The sequence below is a fragment of the Daphnia carinata genome, chromosome 7 (genome assembly GCF_022539665.2).
Source record: "Daphnia carinata strain CSIRO-1 chromosome 7, CSIRO_AGI_Dcar_HiC_V3, whole genome shotgun sequence".
Taxonomy (NCBI): Eukaryota; Metazoa; Arthropoda; class Branchiopoda; order Diplostraca; family Daphniidae; genus Daphnia; species Daphnia carinata.
The window spans coordinates 5,341,516-5,358,285 of NC_081337.1; the positions used below are offsets into that span (position 1 = coordinate 5,341,516).

At 42.0% G+C, this 16,770-nt stretch overlaps 4 protein-coding genes across 4 annotated transcripts; all 4 read left to right on the top strand.

Moving 5' to 3' along the window:
* Positions 1-3: 3 nt before the first annotated feature.
* On the top strand, positions 4-1,433 carry LOC130699324 (protein C10-like). Its single transcript, XM_057521662.2, has 4 exons — positions 4-204; positions 286-425; positions 501-537; positions 1,049-1,433. Exons 1-4 carry the CDS (start codon positions 162-164, stop codon positions 1,213-1,215), a joined length of 387 nt encoding a protein of 128 aa, XP_057377645.1. The 5' UTR covers positions 4-161; the 3' UTR covers positions 1,216-1,433.
* An 8,180-nt stretch (positions 1,434-9,613) lies between these two features.
* On the top strand, positions 9,614-13,460 carry LOC130699314 (uncharacterized). Its single transcript, XM_057521651.2, has 7 exons — positions 9,614-10,454; positions 10,941-11,189; positions 11,252-11,477; positions 11,536-11,738; positions 11,801-12,016; positions 12,084-12,635; positions 12,707-13,460. Exons 1-7 carry the CDS (start codon positions 10,121-10,123, stop codon positions 12,988-12,990), a joined length of 2,064 nt encoding a protein of 687 aa, XP_057377634.1. The 5' UTR covers positions 9,614-10,120; the 3' UTR covers positions 12,991-13,460.
* Positions 13,461-14,379: 919 nt separating this feature from the next.
* LOC130699318 (uncharacterized) lies at positions 14,380-15,718 on the top strand. The gene is made up of 3 exons (XM_057521655.2): positions 14,380-14,682; positions 14,736-14,957; positions 15,011-15,718. Exons 1-3 carry the CDS (start codon positions 14,424-14,426, stop codon positions 15,550-15,552), a joined length of 1,023 nt encoding a protein of 340 aa, XP_057377638.1. The 5' UTR covers positions 14,380-14,423; the 3' UTR covers positions 15,553-15,718.
* Positions 15,719-16,000: 282 nt separating this feature from the next.
* Positions 16,001-16,513, top strand: LOC130699325 (uncharacterized). Its single transcript, XM_057521663.2, has 2 exons — positions 16,001-16,233; positions 16,323-16,513. The coding sequence occupies exons 1-2, from the start codon at positions 16,092-16,094 to the stop codon at positions 16,472-16,474; spliced, it is 294 nt and encodes a 97-aa protein (XP_057377646.1). The 5' UTR covers positions 16,001-16,091; the 3' UTR covers positions 16,475-16,513.
* The last annotated feature ends 257 nt before the right edge of the window (positions 16,514-16,770 follow it).

Below are 16,770 nucleotides of genomic sequence, written 5' to 3' on the forward strand. Positions count from 1 at the left end.
CGAGACGCCGAGAGGATTGGTGGTGTGTTCCAAAACAGTCGTCGATAAGTAATTAACTGGAACCGGCATCTTTCTCTTTTCCTACTGTCACGTAATTCATTTGTTTATAAAGTTTTGTTGACGTCTGAAAATTATATAAAGAAAAGCAAAAAATCAAGGACATGAACGACTGTGTTCTGCGGTTCGACGCTGAAAAGGCAAGAGGTTAGACCGTTTTAATTTAAAAAAGATGAGGAAAAAAAAACATACAAGATTACCTTTCAAACCCAATGAACTTGGAAACAGAGGCCTGCAATGACATTTTGACAGCCTTGAGCCAACCAGGAAATGCTGAGAAGTTGGCTCGGGCTAGAGAAGTTGCTGGGACTGACATGGTCAAAGTCATGAGGGAGGTTTTCCCCATAGTCACCCAGATTCAACTTGAGGTTTGCTTCTTTCTTCTCCAATTTTTGCTGAAACATTTTGAAATTGCTGCAATAACCAATCTGTTTTTCCTTTAGGTCATTCAACGTTTTGGCTTTCCTGGAGATGGCGAAGGTAAGAAAAAAAGCTACAAGTTTAATACATGTTTGTCAGTTAGATGCCAATTTATCATTAATACTGGGAATGAAAAATTTCCCAGGTCAGGGACACAAAATGCAAAATGGATTGTATAGAGATTAGATTGGTACATGTAGGCAAACATATTTTCAAAGACTGTGAAAAGTTGAAGGTTACTACCGTGGCCCTCCCAGTTTTGGAATACAGATGCAAATTTTCCTCAGTGATGCTCTCATTCCTCAGCATCATCAGTCCTTTATTGTTGCTTAGTGGATGTATAGCAGATCACATGCATCTCAGAAATGTTTGTCCCTCACATCTTTTACCTTTCGCAGAATCCCTTTTCTTCCTCCGACAATGATGCCGACATATTATGTAGATTAGAATTCAAACGAACGAGTTTTTTTTTTGGCCCGACTTACTGATGGCAATCTGACGCAATGGCTCGCTCATTTTTTGTGTAGTTATTGATGACTTCAAGTTGACATTTGCTTCTTCCTTTCGGCAGGTGCCGCGCAATTTTTACAATTGGTGCGATCTTTGGAAAAAGAAGACGGAGAAGTTAGTCGGTTGAGCGATCAGCTCAGGGCTCATTTCCTTCCACCGATGACGGCTCCCATCCATTCGATTCCTGCCTCTTCCTCGCCGCAATGCAACGGTGCATCTCAGCCATAAATGAACACTAGTGCAATATAAAAGTAGTTTAGTACAACAATAGCCAATCACGTGCTCAAGTAAAACCATTTGAAAATCCGTTCATGATTCCTCAGAAAGTGAAACTAATTCAATCATATTTTTCGTCCATTTTTTGTAAACCCCCATCCCCCTTTTTTTTTTCTAAATCCAGCTCCTTCATTTTTACTGAGAATAGCAAATGATATTTTCTCTCTCTATTGGGTGTTTTTAGTTTAGCTAAAAGAGTTTTTAGTCAATTGATAAAAAGATGACGGTGAGAGTTGCTGATGGAATCTAATGGGATTTATAGTGCTAGCATCGTTTTTCTTTCTCCGCGTATATATAGAGAGTAGTGAAAATAGAGACCATTTAGTAGTTGTTTCCATATTTATAGCTCGTTTCTAAACAAAGTAGAGAGAGTGGACTCTTATTACAATTTTCCGTGTAGAGAGAGTTGACGCAATTCTTCACGATCGATCCAAAATCGTTGATTGCCCACGGGCGGCACTGCTCTATACAAATAATCGTACGCACAATCTCTTATTTCAGATTCACACTGATGGCACATCAATCGCAATATATGTAAACGAGTTTAAATTTTTAGGCCTACGGCGACTAGTAGTTGGATGGATCAGCCATTCTCGAATGCCAGGTCTTCCCGTTTGGCGTCGACTGGCCTGCAAATCAATCAGTTAAGACGATGACGGGCATTTGAAATGTGGCTGAGGTTTAATTAGGAATAAAGATGTGTTGATCCAATTGCTATGGCGCCTCTCTTGTCTCAACTTAGACGATGTCTGATCGATGATGATGCAAATACCATCTAAAGTTTGATTGTTGGTCTTCCACCGTTCAGAATAAACACGTGCGGCCTTTCACATCAGTGCCAATGCCTTGAGTGATTATATAGCTGACTGTAACGACTGCCCTAATTTTAAGAGGTTCTCCGTTTGCCACAACAGATCTTTTAGATTTCAAAACATTTGGCCAAGAAACAAAAAAACGGATGACCTCCATAAATTGAATAATTCTTGGTCGAGGCCGTTAGAGAAAGAGGGTTCAACGTTTTGCTTCTGACTGTTTTCACGCAGCAAGCGGGCGCTACCCGCCAGATAGCCGCTATACTTTTTCGTGATTGGCATGCGGCGCCTCAACGTCCAGGAATGCAGTTGTTTCTTCCTGTTGTTGTTTCTTGCCAGAAGAATAAATAGATATAGACACACGGTACTACACTTTGGCGTTTCTTTGATATGATACGAGAGGAGGATGGTTTGTTCTTTTGTTTTAATTCTACACACATGCACACACGTTTGACTCTTTTTTGCTTTTATAGATAAAAGAGAAGCAAGAATTTCTCAATAAAATTGAGAAGAGACTCTCTTGCCGCTTTTTTTATTTTTCAATTTCAATCTTATCTGTATTGGGGAAAACAATATTCAGACGCGACGCCGTGACGCCCCTCTAAACACTTCCAATAACACGGCACTCTACACTAATAATGGAGCATTTCTTTCGTTTTGTCGAGACCTTTGTCAAGTGTAAATAGCCTTTTAGCCTTAAAACTTAATGGATTTTCTTTCCCCCTTTTTAAAGACGATTTTTTCAAAAATGTTTAGCCTATTACACAGTCAAGGTTGATTACCGGTAAAAAATAAAAAGCTCACCTGTTTAAGCAGCAATTCCATCTATGCAGGGTGTGCTGGAATGTCCACCATCAATAGTCGAACACAGTAGCCAAAAAAAAAAGCCCCGAAAAGAAACGAAGGGTAAAGGCCACATGTTTCTAATGGCACACATGTTTTTGCAATCTATTCACGTTTTACGATTCATGTCGAAATAGTTCAGTTCACTTCTTTGGGATTCTAAAATTTATTTTAGAACACATGACGTGACAAAACTTGTAGTGCTCTGACCATAGAAAATGAGAAAGGGGTTGATGATTCATAAGTATAGGAGGTTAGGCAAGCTTTTCTCGTGGTCGGTTGCCAAATCGTTTTTATTTCTCAAAATTCCTTTACATTTCATTAATTAAATTACTTAATCCTTTTTTATTTCAACTATTTCTCTTCATTTAAATTTCCATTCACCATTAAAAAAAAATAGAACCATTTTTCATTCTTGGTCGCCATTTGATGTTGTTCAATTGGCGCGATGTTGCCTATGCAGTTGCTTCACTGGTCGTATAGCTGAAAGGTGATGGCCGACTGGCGCCGCGACGCCTCAAAGTCCCGACTGGGATGGAAGATGCGCCAAAGCTCGTGATGGGACGACCGGCCATGGCTTATTCATGTTTTTTGTTTCTTTTTGATGCAGTTGATGGCCCATGCACCGTTTTATTCGGACAGCCACAACAATCGATGACTGTCAGAAAAAAGAAAGAAAACAATGTTTTGATAGAACATACGAACAAAAAGACAAGCAAAAGGAGGAGGATTGGTCTTGTTGTTCAGCTTTTTTGGCATTGCCTTGCTGTCACAATCAAAGACGGAACGATTTGTTCGTCTTTTTTCCCCACAGCTGATGTTTTCATTGGTTTTGCTTTGTTTTGTATATTCATCTAACTACATATGCAGTCTATCCAGCATGGATCGTAGGTAGATATATATCACTAGTTATTACGATGGTGGTCTCTCACCGTTTCCCAAGCCATCACTCACGCACTTGCTCAGACTAGTCTCAAAATTCCACCGCCCCTCCATTAGTCGATTATTTCTTTCAGTCGAATCTCTGGGAGGATGGGATGTTCATCTTAACCAAAACATTGATTATGGCCTAAATCTGTGACTGTGCATCAGAATTCTACCTTATTAGTTGCCCTATGTATACAGTATGTCCAACCTCCGATGGGAAATTAGCAACTCCGTGATTAATTAATCAACCCTGCTAACGTGGTGGCACGACAATTTGTCTTCATTACCCCTTTTTATAGAATTTTTAATCGTATAGAGGTTGCAAGCCGTTCCTTGTAGTTAGAGCGCAGCATATGGAATGCACATCGATTTTCGAAATCATCTTTGTGCTTGGAAACGTAATGGATGCAACGTGTTTACCTAAATCAAACGCCCAGTGCAATCGGAATGAGAGCCCATCTTGATTGACGAAACAGCCGATGACCTACATCCGTCAAACAAAAATGATGAGACAATACAAGAGGAGGCGCCAGCCAGTCGTCGCTGTCAAAGTATCTAATTGGATATTAAACGGAATAATGGCCTCTTGTCTTGCGGATGGATGGATGGCTTCGATGCGTCTTACCCTGGCATTATTCAAAAAGCCAATCACTCATCCGACAACATTGATACAAAACCTCCAGCTGGCACAAACGAGGTGTTGTTGTTTTGAGAATGGATGACGCCTGGCGACGTACACGCTGTCGATGATGTCGATAGATCTTCCGTTGGCCCATGTCCGATTTTTTCGTTGTTGGCTTGTGGCATCCAACGCCGCATTCCACACGGCATTTCTTGAAGATGACTCCGGCAAGTCTATTACGCATACACATCTCGAAAAAATTTATTCCTTTTTTTTTCTTTTTATCGTTGATTTTCCGCTGATGGGACGCTTCGGATGGGATCCCTTCTGGATAGACGCATCACGTCCCGTCGATGGAAACAACAAAAAGCCGGGACCTTCGTGAGGTCGGGAAAAAAAAGGAAATAGTTGCGGCGACGTCATACGTCCGCGTTCTTTTCCCCCCGCTGATTCCCACTTCTCGCAAACGGTCACGCCATATGTTAACACAAATTGAATATATACCGCCGCGGCCATCGTCGCACTCGGCTTTTCGTTGGCATATAGACATCCAGCAGCGACTAATGGCCGTAATGGAGATATCGCACGCACTCTATTCGCCTGTCCTGGAATGGTTCTTGTTTTTTTCCCCATCCTATTCGCAACTGGTGCTTATATAGCCTATGTCCTTCATCGCCATGAAAGTTGAGAACAATTTATTTCATTACGCACTACGGATATGTGTTTTGCTGGATAAGGAAAAGAAGAAGATCCTGGTTCATCGGCGTATCCATTGGTTATTGACATTATATCGATTCCTGTTGGCACTACGTGCAAGCAGGATGTGCCTATTGTGTTAGATCCCCTGTCGATGTATTATTGTTTGGGCCTTCAATCACTTATAGTGCTGTGTGTATATGGATATGTCCAGCTGCAAGACCATCGTCGACTACATATACAGTTCCGTCTTTCTGGGAATCATTTGATTTATTTACAGCCATTCCGCCATGCATTATTGAATGGCCGGTGCAACTCTTATTTATTTCCAAGTACAGCGAGCAATAACAAAACCGAACGCATGATTGAACATAACGAGGTAATGCTCAGCACTACACATCCGTGATGAAACAATTGAATCAACTGGAGGGGAATTTGTTATGAGAAACAATGTACCCGTATCCGGGTATTGTTCCATTGATTGTCACGTGACCACTTTCATTGAAAGTCGTTGATCGATTTTCTTTGAGGCTTGTATAACTCGGTCACGTTGCTGCAGGAAACGACAGACGTACCACACGCGCCCTGTTCCTGGAACGACACAAGGACGCTCATCGAGTTTTCAATCCACCCTATTTATCTCAGATTGCGTTGTTATTGTTGTTCGTGTCAATGTCGGCGAAAGATTGGCCAAAAAGAATGAACAAGCACAATCACTTTGCAGAATTCTTTCTAGAGAGACAGTAATAATAGAAGGCCAAACGAGTTGCAAATTCTGAAGGTTTCAACGTTCGATTCCCAATATGTAAGGTGGTAATTGAATTGTGCACCACTTCCTTGATGGAAGGTGTTGCCATTTATTTGCGTACAAAGACTTTCATTAAAACAAGTAAATGTGATTGATAACGTTTAGTATAAGTTGAACATAATGGCGCATTCATTAAAGGTGAAATCATAATAGGATAAAGGCTGGGAGGCCGATAATAAAGAAACCAGTAAAAAGAATGTTAAAAAAACTGAACATTAAATTTCGTTATTATTCGAATTCAACTTCTTTTTCTCGATTGGCAGAGTTATAATAGATAGTAGATAGGTTAGTTGGGTTGGGCGGCACGGCCGTTGTCTCCTTGACACACATTCACGGTGACAATAGTATATATTCCTACTGCTTGCTGCAGGTCCCGCCGCACGCACCTAGTACATGTGTGTAAAGTAGAGAGCGTTAGCGATTTCTGCTGCCGAACGGGGCACATGTATATTCTTTTTTTCGAAGGCAGGTGTGCGGCAACAAACAAATGAAAAGCTAAACAAAAAGTAATTCCCCTTCTCCTTGTTTTTTGTTTTTTTTTATAGTTTTTCACAGAAGCTGTTGTAAGCAAATTCACTCTCACTCTTTTCAAAAACGTAATGCCTTGCCACTCTCCCAAAAACATCGGTCCAACAGAGAAAACTATAATAGGTCCTAATCACCAACTGTCCTTTAATGTCGCATTTTACTACACCGCACGGTTCGCTAGCTGGAGCTGTGTAACAACTTTTCCTCCTCCTTCGTCATCAGTAAACAAAAAAAAAATGTCCAAATGAAGAACAAAAGGATCTTTTCTAACTGATAGCGATAGAAAATGACGAATGTTGTCTTGACATAACATCATTCGCGCAATGCTGCACGCATAGCGGGAAATGTGCGCACTTTACACCAGATGAACATTTTGTCGTGATAAAACGGCCAATCTTTTCACGTAAAAAAAACAAAACAAAGCGATATAAAGCGAACATCAAACAACACGAGTCAAAAGCGTGAAACGAATTTTGGCTACATAGGATGGAGCTCAACGGCCGTTATTAACTAATTCAACTCTCTCATGTTATTATAAAGGAAACCGGTTCTCTTGATATGTCAAACGGACTCGTAAGAGCCCAATATTTAACGGCCGTTAGACATGATAGCAGGGGGACCTTGGTTTCTTATTGAAATATTATTATTCATTTGTGTATATAGTAAGCTGAAAGGTGATTTGACGCTCAACTTGTCATGTGAATGTACGGCAAAAGAAAACATTAGAAAGGAAGAGGAAGCCAAGCAAGGGGGGCAAAACTGACTCGCTCCTGACTAGACTTTCGATAGTGGACGAAAAAGAAGAGATTGCAGATTAGACGGTCGTCTGGGTGTCTGTGCGTCATGTCGCGGTCTTGTCTGCTCAGCTGCTCTATACATGTGCTGCAATTTATCCTAGATTTAGAAATAGAAGAGCGACATGTCGATGCGTCCCGTAGAGGGTCAACACAACTCAAACACGCACACTTCAAAAAATTTTTTAGAAAAGAACCAGCCGTCGTAGTTGTTTGGCTTCAACAAGTCGTCGGTCAGTTTGACGGGAGAAAGTGAAAGTGAAACTTCCATCTCACGAAATTGAAAGAAAATTCCCTTTTCGGATTTGTGCGCTGCGATTGGGTCGAGCGGTCCGTTCGTCCTTTTTTGTACGAGACGCGGACAGTGTTTAAAAAATACGAAATCAAATGAAGATTGGAAAGAAACAAGTCCCTCGGAACACGTTCGACCATCGCAATGTAACACACGAAAAACACACGGACGATTTTTATATGTTATTGAATTGAACGAACGGGTTGATCGTCAGATGATTGCATACTACCAATTCGACCGCAATCAACTTGGAAATTCCCTTCCAAGTTGATGACGTCAATCGGATCCATACCTGACAACAACAAAAAATGAATAAAATTTTTCGTGGGTCGAGGTCGATTTTCAATTTCTCCAGACTTCTACCTTGACGAACATTTTCACTAGTCATCTTGTTCCTTTTGTTGTTTCATTGATCTACATTTTTTTGCGTGTGGATGGGAAGCCCCCCTCCTTTCTTTTCTATTTAATGCTCATAATTTCGTCCTACCAAATACGTTTTTCTTTGTCATCATTTTTGGCACAACAAATGGTTGTTTTCTTCTAGGACTTTGTGGCACATTGAAATTTGCTTGCTGCTGGCTGCGCATCATGGGGGTCTTTTTTTTTTCTAGCGGGAGGTACCATCACATATTACATCATCGGTTTCCTCGTGATTCAAATTCATCGTCCGCGTGTCCTTTCCGGACCGGGCACATCGGGTCTTTTGATACGTTCGACTTTGAAAAAAAAAATCTATTACAAGGTTTTCGTTTCTCTTTCACGATGAGCATCGTCGTCGTGCGCTAACGTTCAAGGCGCACAATAGTTGCAGGATATTATGGAGGGAATATGTTTCAAAAAATTAAAATTCTATTCTATTCCGAAAAGTTCTGTTTCTCCAGCCCAATTTTTGGTTGCATTCCTATTTTCGCCGCCCTCACATCTTTAATGAACAACGAGTTTGACTGAGATGAAGTGGATCAATGTGGGTCCCATTAATAGGCTTTTCAAATGAATCATTTCAAGATTTGTATCGGAACGAAAAAAAAGAGAAAGACGGAGAGACCAAAATTATAGCAAAGAGTCAAGTAAAGAAAACGGAGAGAGCCGTCATTATGCATTATTGTGCAGTGAACAGAAAAAATCAGGAACCGGTTCTCCTGTTCGTCGCATAAAATGCACAAAACTCACCTACAACGAAAAACCATTCAATCAAATCATTTCACCTGCTGTCCATATTCATTCGCGACAACTGAGAACCTGCATCATTCTCCAGTTATCGAAACAAAAAAAAAACAGAATTTTGATTCACACATTTGCTGTTTCATGTCGCCGCATTTCATATCGAATAAAAAAAAATGAAAACAACAAAAGTGACCAATTTGATTCAAGTGCGTCATCGATCACGCCATTTGTCAGCTCAATCAATTCATCCATCACTGTTTTTTGGCAAAGATTTATTCATTGGTTTGTTATCTTTTCTTTTCACCCTCATCTTTGGTACGCGCCAATATGACTAACTACAATTTTTACCTTGAGGAAATGGATGGGGGGGGGGGGGCATTATAAATTATCCTTCAGGGTTATTTCTAGTTTTTCTTACTCGGGCACCTGTCTACAGCTGCCGGGCTACACTAGCCCGTGTCAGCCACAAAAAGAAATGGATTTACAAAAAAAGAAAGAAAAAAAAAATATATTTTTTTTAAGATGAGGGGTGACCTCTTTGGTTAGTTCCACGATGTCCCTGGCCCTTGTTTTATTTTCAAAAAAAATAAATAAATAAATCGTCTACCTTTATTACCTTATGGCATTATAGGCAGATCACACAACAACTCGGAAGGAAAAAAAAAGGAGAAGGGGACAGGGACCCGTGTCGTTGTTTGTTATTGGAGATTAAATTCACCTGAGAGTCTGGCGAATGGCAGAAGGAGGTGGGTGGCGGCTGGGAGGTGACGGAGCAGCACCTGACCATGGGTCCCAACTATCCGATCATGTTGGAGAGGAGTATAAAAGCTGGTCTATGCCACATCTGGTCAAAGCAGTCACAGTCAAACTGCCCAGGCTCTCTTTTTTCTCTCTCTCTCTTTTTTTAACTCTCCATCACACACGCCAACCAAAACAAAATCCCTCTCTCTTTTTCTCTACATTTTCTTTCTTCCTCCCATCTTGCCCTTTTTTTTATTATTATTATTTATTTTTTTCTCGACTCTCTCTCTCTCTCGCACGTTCTTTTCGGCAGTTCTCTCGTTTTCGCCGGCCAGCGCACGCACGCGACTCGTAAACGCGGTGGAAAGTGAATCTCATCGACCAAAAAAAAAACGACCAAAAAAAAATAACGAATAGCAACATCCGTTGAATACGAGAAACGGTAGCCAATAACGAGCTATCAAACCGGACGCAATTCATTGAAGCCGAAAAAAAAAACAAAAAAAAAAAACGGACAAGTGAAAGTCGATTTGAAATTGCATTTTTTTAGATTTCTGAATTAAAAAGAAAACAAAAGACTTGGTGGGTTTTTTGGCGCTATCGCGATACGCACGTCGAAAAAGGGTCGTCATGATGTCGACAGCGTTTATCTACCTGTTGCTGATTGGCGGTCAGGTACGCGCCCTACCTGTCGAGTGGTCAACATCGGATTCAGCTCTGGTCGAAGTAACGACCAAAATGGAAGCAGACGTCACTGCCGGTGAAGGAGAAGTGACGAGCCAATTGTTGGACGACGTCATCCTTGACGACATGACCATCAGCAGCCGACAGAAATTCCAATCAGCCGGAGGCATCGAATTTCCCAACACGGCCTTCATTCCAGGCGATTTGACCGAGCAGCTCTCCGTCGACGGATTCTTCTCCTTGTGGTTCGTCTTCCTCGACGACGACGTCTTCACGTCAGGTAAGTCCCCGACCTTCTTTTATTTTTTTTTTAGATCACCTAGGGCGATAAAGACTTGCAGCAATTTGTGCGATCAACTAGAACTGGCGGGTTGGTTCAGGTGAACCACAAAAAAATTGAGGTGGGAGGGTGGGATAGCACCACGTCAGTAGATAATTTTTTTTTTTTTCTTTGAAAATTGAATAGAAGAGTGGGATAGAAAAAGATGGCACACTAATGATGTCTCAGAAAGAACGAAAGGGAGAGACAGAAATGAAAAAAGAAGAGATGGGAAAGGAAAACGAAAGCGAATGAGGCCGCAAGGGCACATGGCTGTAGTCCAGTGTGGCATTGACATTCGCCAATGTTGGGACGGCTTTTTAGAGAGGAGAAATCGCAATCGTCGTCCTCAAAAATGCATAATTCGTTATTCCATTTAGTTTTTACAACAATTTGTGATCAACGTCTTGTTTCTTCTTATCTTAAACAAATTCCTATTAATTACAGACAAAGAGTTCACCATCCTGGCGCCCAGCAATAGCGCCCCCATGAGGCCGTCGCCCACCGCGGCCGATAAGGACAGAGTCCGCCAATTGCTGCTCAACCACATCGTCCTGGGACGAGCCGTCAACATTTCCTCCGATTTATCCTCCACATCGCCACCCTGGTACAAAGACGCCACCATCCACACCAATAAGAAACCGCTAACCGTCACCACGTTGGGTGGTAGACAACTCCATTTCAAAACGCGAAAAGGTAAATGATTACGCATCATTATTGACTCCATTTGCGTCCTCACGCGATGTTCGTGTTAGCAGATGGAACAGCGGTCGTGAACGGAGTCAGGATCGTCGGCAAGGAGGTGCGCGTTCCGCCCAATGGAGTCATCATCGTTTTGGAGGATTACCTGTTTATGGACGAGTATCACGGTGATGTTGAAGGCTCTGAATCGCAATTGTTTAGCGCCATCCCCATGGTGACGGCGTCCGATGGAACCGATCATTTCCCCATGATCGAATTGGGAACTGCCCTTGACGACGACAGGTGAGAATACAACGTGATGTGATATATGAAACATTGGATTGTAATTTTGAAATGACAGCGTCGGTGGAGCACATCTTGGAGTTGCGGTGAAGAGTGAGCCAGTAGGATCGGTGTTGATTGACCGTCAAAAACTGAACCTGACCGATGTCAGTCGGCCGTTCTACGAGGAACTGGTGGAAGTCCTCAACTTCCTGCGCAGTGGCACTTCCGATTTCTTACGCTACCTGGAACAAGTCAACATTTCCAGTCTATTCAACGATGGTACATTAGCCCTTCATTTTATTATTTAATTCAATCTTGTTGATTGGTTGTTCGAATTGTAGAAGAAGAGTACACTGCGTTCATCCCGATGGATGATTCGTTCGCACAGTGGTACCCCATCGATTGGGGATTCAATCCATTCGACGTCGCATCGTTTGTTAAAGAGACGATGATGAATCATTTCGTTCGAGGAAGAATAAAGCAAAAGGACGTCAAAGACGGCCAGTCGATGACGACCCTGGGAGGCAAAACGATCACCTTCTCTTTCTCGCCAGCAGGTAGACATCGTCAAGTTCTATTCCTAATCATTTAACGTCTTATATCTTCACTTTAAACGCCAAATAGGTAAAATGGCCGTCAACGATGTTGAAGTGTTTGACGGCGACACGCCCGTTTCCCGGGGCAACATCCAATTTGTTGGCGATATCCTTTTTGTCAATTCGACGGTCGTCAGTGAATTGAACGCCAAACATCGCGACGTCGAATCGGCGCCGCTCGTCGGCTCGCCCTGGTACTCGTCCCAATTCCTGTCTCACACTTACCGCGAACTCAGTACTCGCCAAAACGCGCCCATCCCTGCTGGAAGTACTAGCCATCCGTCGTTCAGTTTAGCCCTGGACTACATCAATCGAACGCAGCCTCAGCTGAGAGACGATTTGCCCAGTCACGACGACTGGCGGATGATCACCTACACTTTCTTCGTTCCGCGCGATTCCGCTTTTTTCAATTTGTGGCCGCAAGACACGGCCGATCCGTTCGTCATTGACGACGAATTCCGTCGCGAAGTCTTCCTCAATCACTTTGTCCGCCGTCGGTTGTACCACGACCGCGACCTCGTCGACGGCGCCGTCCTCACCATGGCCGGCAACCGAACGGCCAAAATCAGCCGCGAAGGAAGTAAGTAGCGAAAATGTGTTGACCATGTGTTTCGATTTTATGACAATATTCTTTAAAAAATTGTAACACAGATGTAACGAAAATCAATGACGCCATCATTGAAGAAGCAGACATTTTCATCTACAATTTGGGGACGGTGTTTGTTATCGACCGAGTGCTCTTTGCCAGTCACGAGCAAATCAGTCAGGTGCTGGCCAAGAATGCTGACCGCATCCCGTCGTTCGGATTAGCTGGAACTGATGGCGCTCTTTTAGCCGGGTCTGCAGTTGATGAGAGTCAGACGCTGGTTGTCGACCTGCTGGATGAGTTGGCGACCACACAATCAACAGCGGGCAAACTCGTTATTCGCGAATAATTCCCCGTTGCTCCGCCATTTTTTCCGAAGCAAGTGCCATTTTGTTTTTTTAATTTTTTGCCAGTCTTTCCGCCACCCGATATTGTTGAAACGGCCGCGATGAAAACGAGGGAAAAAGATTTTTGATGTACAAATGTTGGGGTTAAATGGCTAATGGCATACGCCATGTTTCCGTCCATTGGCTCTCTCTACAACAAGCCACTATTTGAATTCTTATTTGATGAGACGCATCACCTTTTATTATTATCATTTTTTTCTTACGTTTGACAGGCTTTTATTTACAACGCAAACCATTACACACATATATATATATATATACAGTATATAATAAAAGTATATATAGTCCATCTCCTCTTTTTCTGCACACACCGTATTATAAACCCCACGTATTTGTAATCTGTAATTGTATATGTAATCTGATCGACAGCACTATGTGCACTACTGTTTCGTATACCCATCAGACTCTTTCGATTTATACCCGCACATCTTTTCAAATCAATATATTATCTAACAACGAAACACGTCAGTCTATCAAGTGAAAAATACGCAAGAAAAGAAGTTGGATGTGATACATCACGTAGGTTATTTGCCTATTCCAGATGCAGTTTATAGCGTTTTAAAATTTGTAAAAAAGAAACGTGTTTCTCACCTGCAATTGGAAATGGAAAGTAGTTGGCGACATTCCTGCTCCTTCTCATCACCGGATCGAACTGGATTTCTTGTTTCATTGTTGTCCATTAAGTTGGTCGTTGTCAACAACCAGTGTCGGAATTTTCGTTCGATCAATGAACAGGTAATCGTTCCCCATCAGGCGTTTAAAAAAGAAAACAAATTCAATTGTATTTAGGTCAGTGATTCTCTTCATTAATCTTATGTCACGTCAAACAGCTGCCGGACTTGAATAGAAATCGACTTCACGATCGCCTTGAATCGTGCACGATCTTGTCGTAGCAGATTATTGATTTCCTCGGTCCACTACAAATCGTGTGTGCTAAACGAAGGCATTTCCGGTACTACTTTCTTTGCCAAAAAGCTGAATTTTTTTTTTCAATTGAAAGTAGTCATACTAAACTACCTTGTCTTACTTGTAACAAGTGCTTGTTTTTTTGTTTCACAATTTAACGCTAGTAGGTGCACACGTTTCGTGTGGCCTCATTCGCTCTGCCAAAAAGAAAACAACGCTGTCCTTGTCGTTTCACTTTCTATTCTCCCTTAACAGCGATTGTCTGAAATCTTTTTTTCCCAAAAACAATTCAGAGAGTCTGACACGTTGGAAAAGAAAAAGACCCGGAGGTCAAGATCAAGACGGATGACGTCAACGTATCACGGCAAAGCCAGACATAAAGACAATGCTCAAACTATGTGATTTGAGCTCGGTTATATAGAATAGCTTTCTATGCTAACAGGCTTTCAGTCGATGGTCTCACTTCTCCATGGCTACAATTAAAAGTTGGATTGAAAATATTAAACAAATCAACTACAGTCCTTGCATTATGTACGTTATGTATGTCATGTGGATGGTCGCCTTTTTGGCTTCGGTGTCGTCCAAAACGACCGGCACCCAAACTGGGACAGACGTTGTCACCGAAATTCTGAGTGCCATCAGCGGACGTGAAGACACGCGGAGAGTTGCCGATTATCTCAATTTATCACGCGCTGAACTGGTCAAAGAAATGCCTCTCTTTAGTCCTGGTAACTAAAAATCAAACGTATTCGTTTCTTAATGATTATTTTGTGTGAAACAGATGGGACGAAATTAAGTTACACATTCTTCGCCCCGACGTCGTTTGCTTTCCTGCTGCAAACACCGCAAGACACTGTCGATCCGTTCCTTGTTGACGCCAATCTCCGTCTCAGAGTGTTGATTCGCCATTTTGCTAGACAAGGCGTCTCATCTAACGATCTGACCAGATTGGACACGCTGGTCATGGCTGACTCGAGTGTGGCAGCTATTACTCGTACAGCTGGTAATCGACATATCTTTTTTGCGTTTCTTATTAACTTTTTCAATTCCGAATAGACACAAAGACGTTCATCAATGGAGCAGAAATTCAGAGTTCTTTGTCGTCCTCCTTTGTCGCTGTTTATATTGTCGATCGAGTGTTTATAGTCGGCAATGAAATAAATGACGCCATCAGCGCCCATTTCCAGAACAATCCGGCAACAATCATCGGCCTCCCCGAAATGCTGCCGTCAGTAGTTCCAGAAATCGCCATTGTGGAGCCATCTGTTTCGGCACTTGTGCCAACTGTGGGCGGCTTCAGTAGTGTCTCTCCCAACGATATCGACGTCCAGGACGTGGCAAGATTCGTAACGACGTCGTTGAGTGCTAACGGGGCTTCTCCACTCTTCCTAGTGAGTGTCGACACAGCTGAAAAGCAAATTGTAGCCGGTGTCAACTATCGACTTCAGCTAAAGTTCAACAACCAATTGGAAAGCGAAGAAAATACTTTAATCGTTTGCCAAGTTGTAGTCTTTGATCAGCCGTGGACGTCCACTCGCCAAATCAGCTCATCCAAATGTAGTCTATCCCGATCCGCCACTTCTGTTGAAATTGACTAAGCATAAAATTAGGAAAGATTAACCTATTTATCATGGCATAAAACTCACTTGACTTGTTTTCATTAAACCGATTTTTCTTCGCGTGTCAGATCCTGTTTCGATGTATTTTGCCATTTGTAAAAAAAAAAGGATTCAAAAATAGATGAAGTAAAATACGAAGATTTAATTTAGATTTTTTGTAACAGTTGAATTGTCAGTGTTGTGTACCCGATAGAATATGGTCCAACCAGTTTGATCGCAGTCACTGGAAATTCACATAAAATGGGGGACTCATTGCAACTTCCGTGGACTTTGTGTCAACCAATAAAATCTCGAGTCTTCTCGACCAGTTTGAGCTGTTGGATGAGTTCGGTGACACAAACAAAAAAAAGCCATTTTACAGGATAAACGCCAAGTGTCCTCTTTTTTTTGTGTTTGATTGGGAGTTCAATCACCTACCAACATGAATCAAGATGGAATCCGGTTTTGTTCATATAAAAGCTCGTTGTTGTTTCCAGTCATCAGTCGACTCCTGTCTGTAGAAAAGAAGCCATTTCAAGATGAAACTATACGCTGCCCATTTCATAATGATGGCGACCATTTCCGTTGTCGTGTCGTCGAAACCCGTGACTCAAATTGGAAAGAACATTACCAAACATTCGGCCAACGAGAAACAGGAGACTCGTATTTACCATCCCAGTGGTAGGTTATAATTTTTTATTCTCAGATCATTATTGGGTGGGAAACGCCCTTATTTCAAGCTTTGATATATCATTATATTTGCATTGCAGAATTGGAAACGAGTGAGACAGAGAGTTGCATCGAACAGTGTCAGAGAGACTGGAAATTCGGATATGGTTGGGAGAAATGGGTTGATCACTGCTTACTTCATGAATGTGGCGTTGAACCTGATCCCGACGCTCATTTTTACGTGACTTTCTGATTGGAACACTTGAGGCGCAATGAATAATCATATTTATGAATCCATTTGATCATAACACAAATTCTAAGAAATGTATTTACCTTTTAAGGTACAATACACTTGAACATGTTACATAATGGCTGTACTACATTCCTATTTGGTCCACAAAAATCGAAAAGATTTTATTTTATGGTCTAACAATTTTGTGTGACATCAGACTGTTAATGCGATGCAGCAATAACCTTGGTGAAAGAACGTTGTGCTCTCATCCTCCGCCCTTTATTTGTCCTTGTTTGTCAGTTGCCAACGTGTCCCGA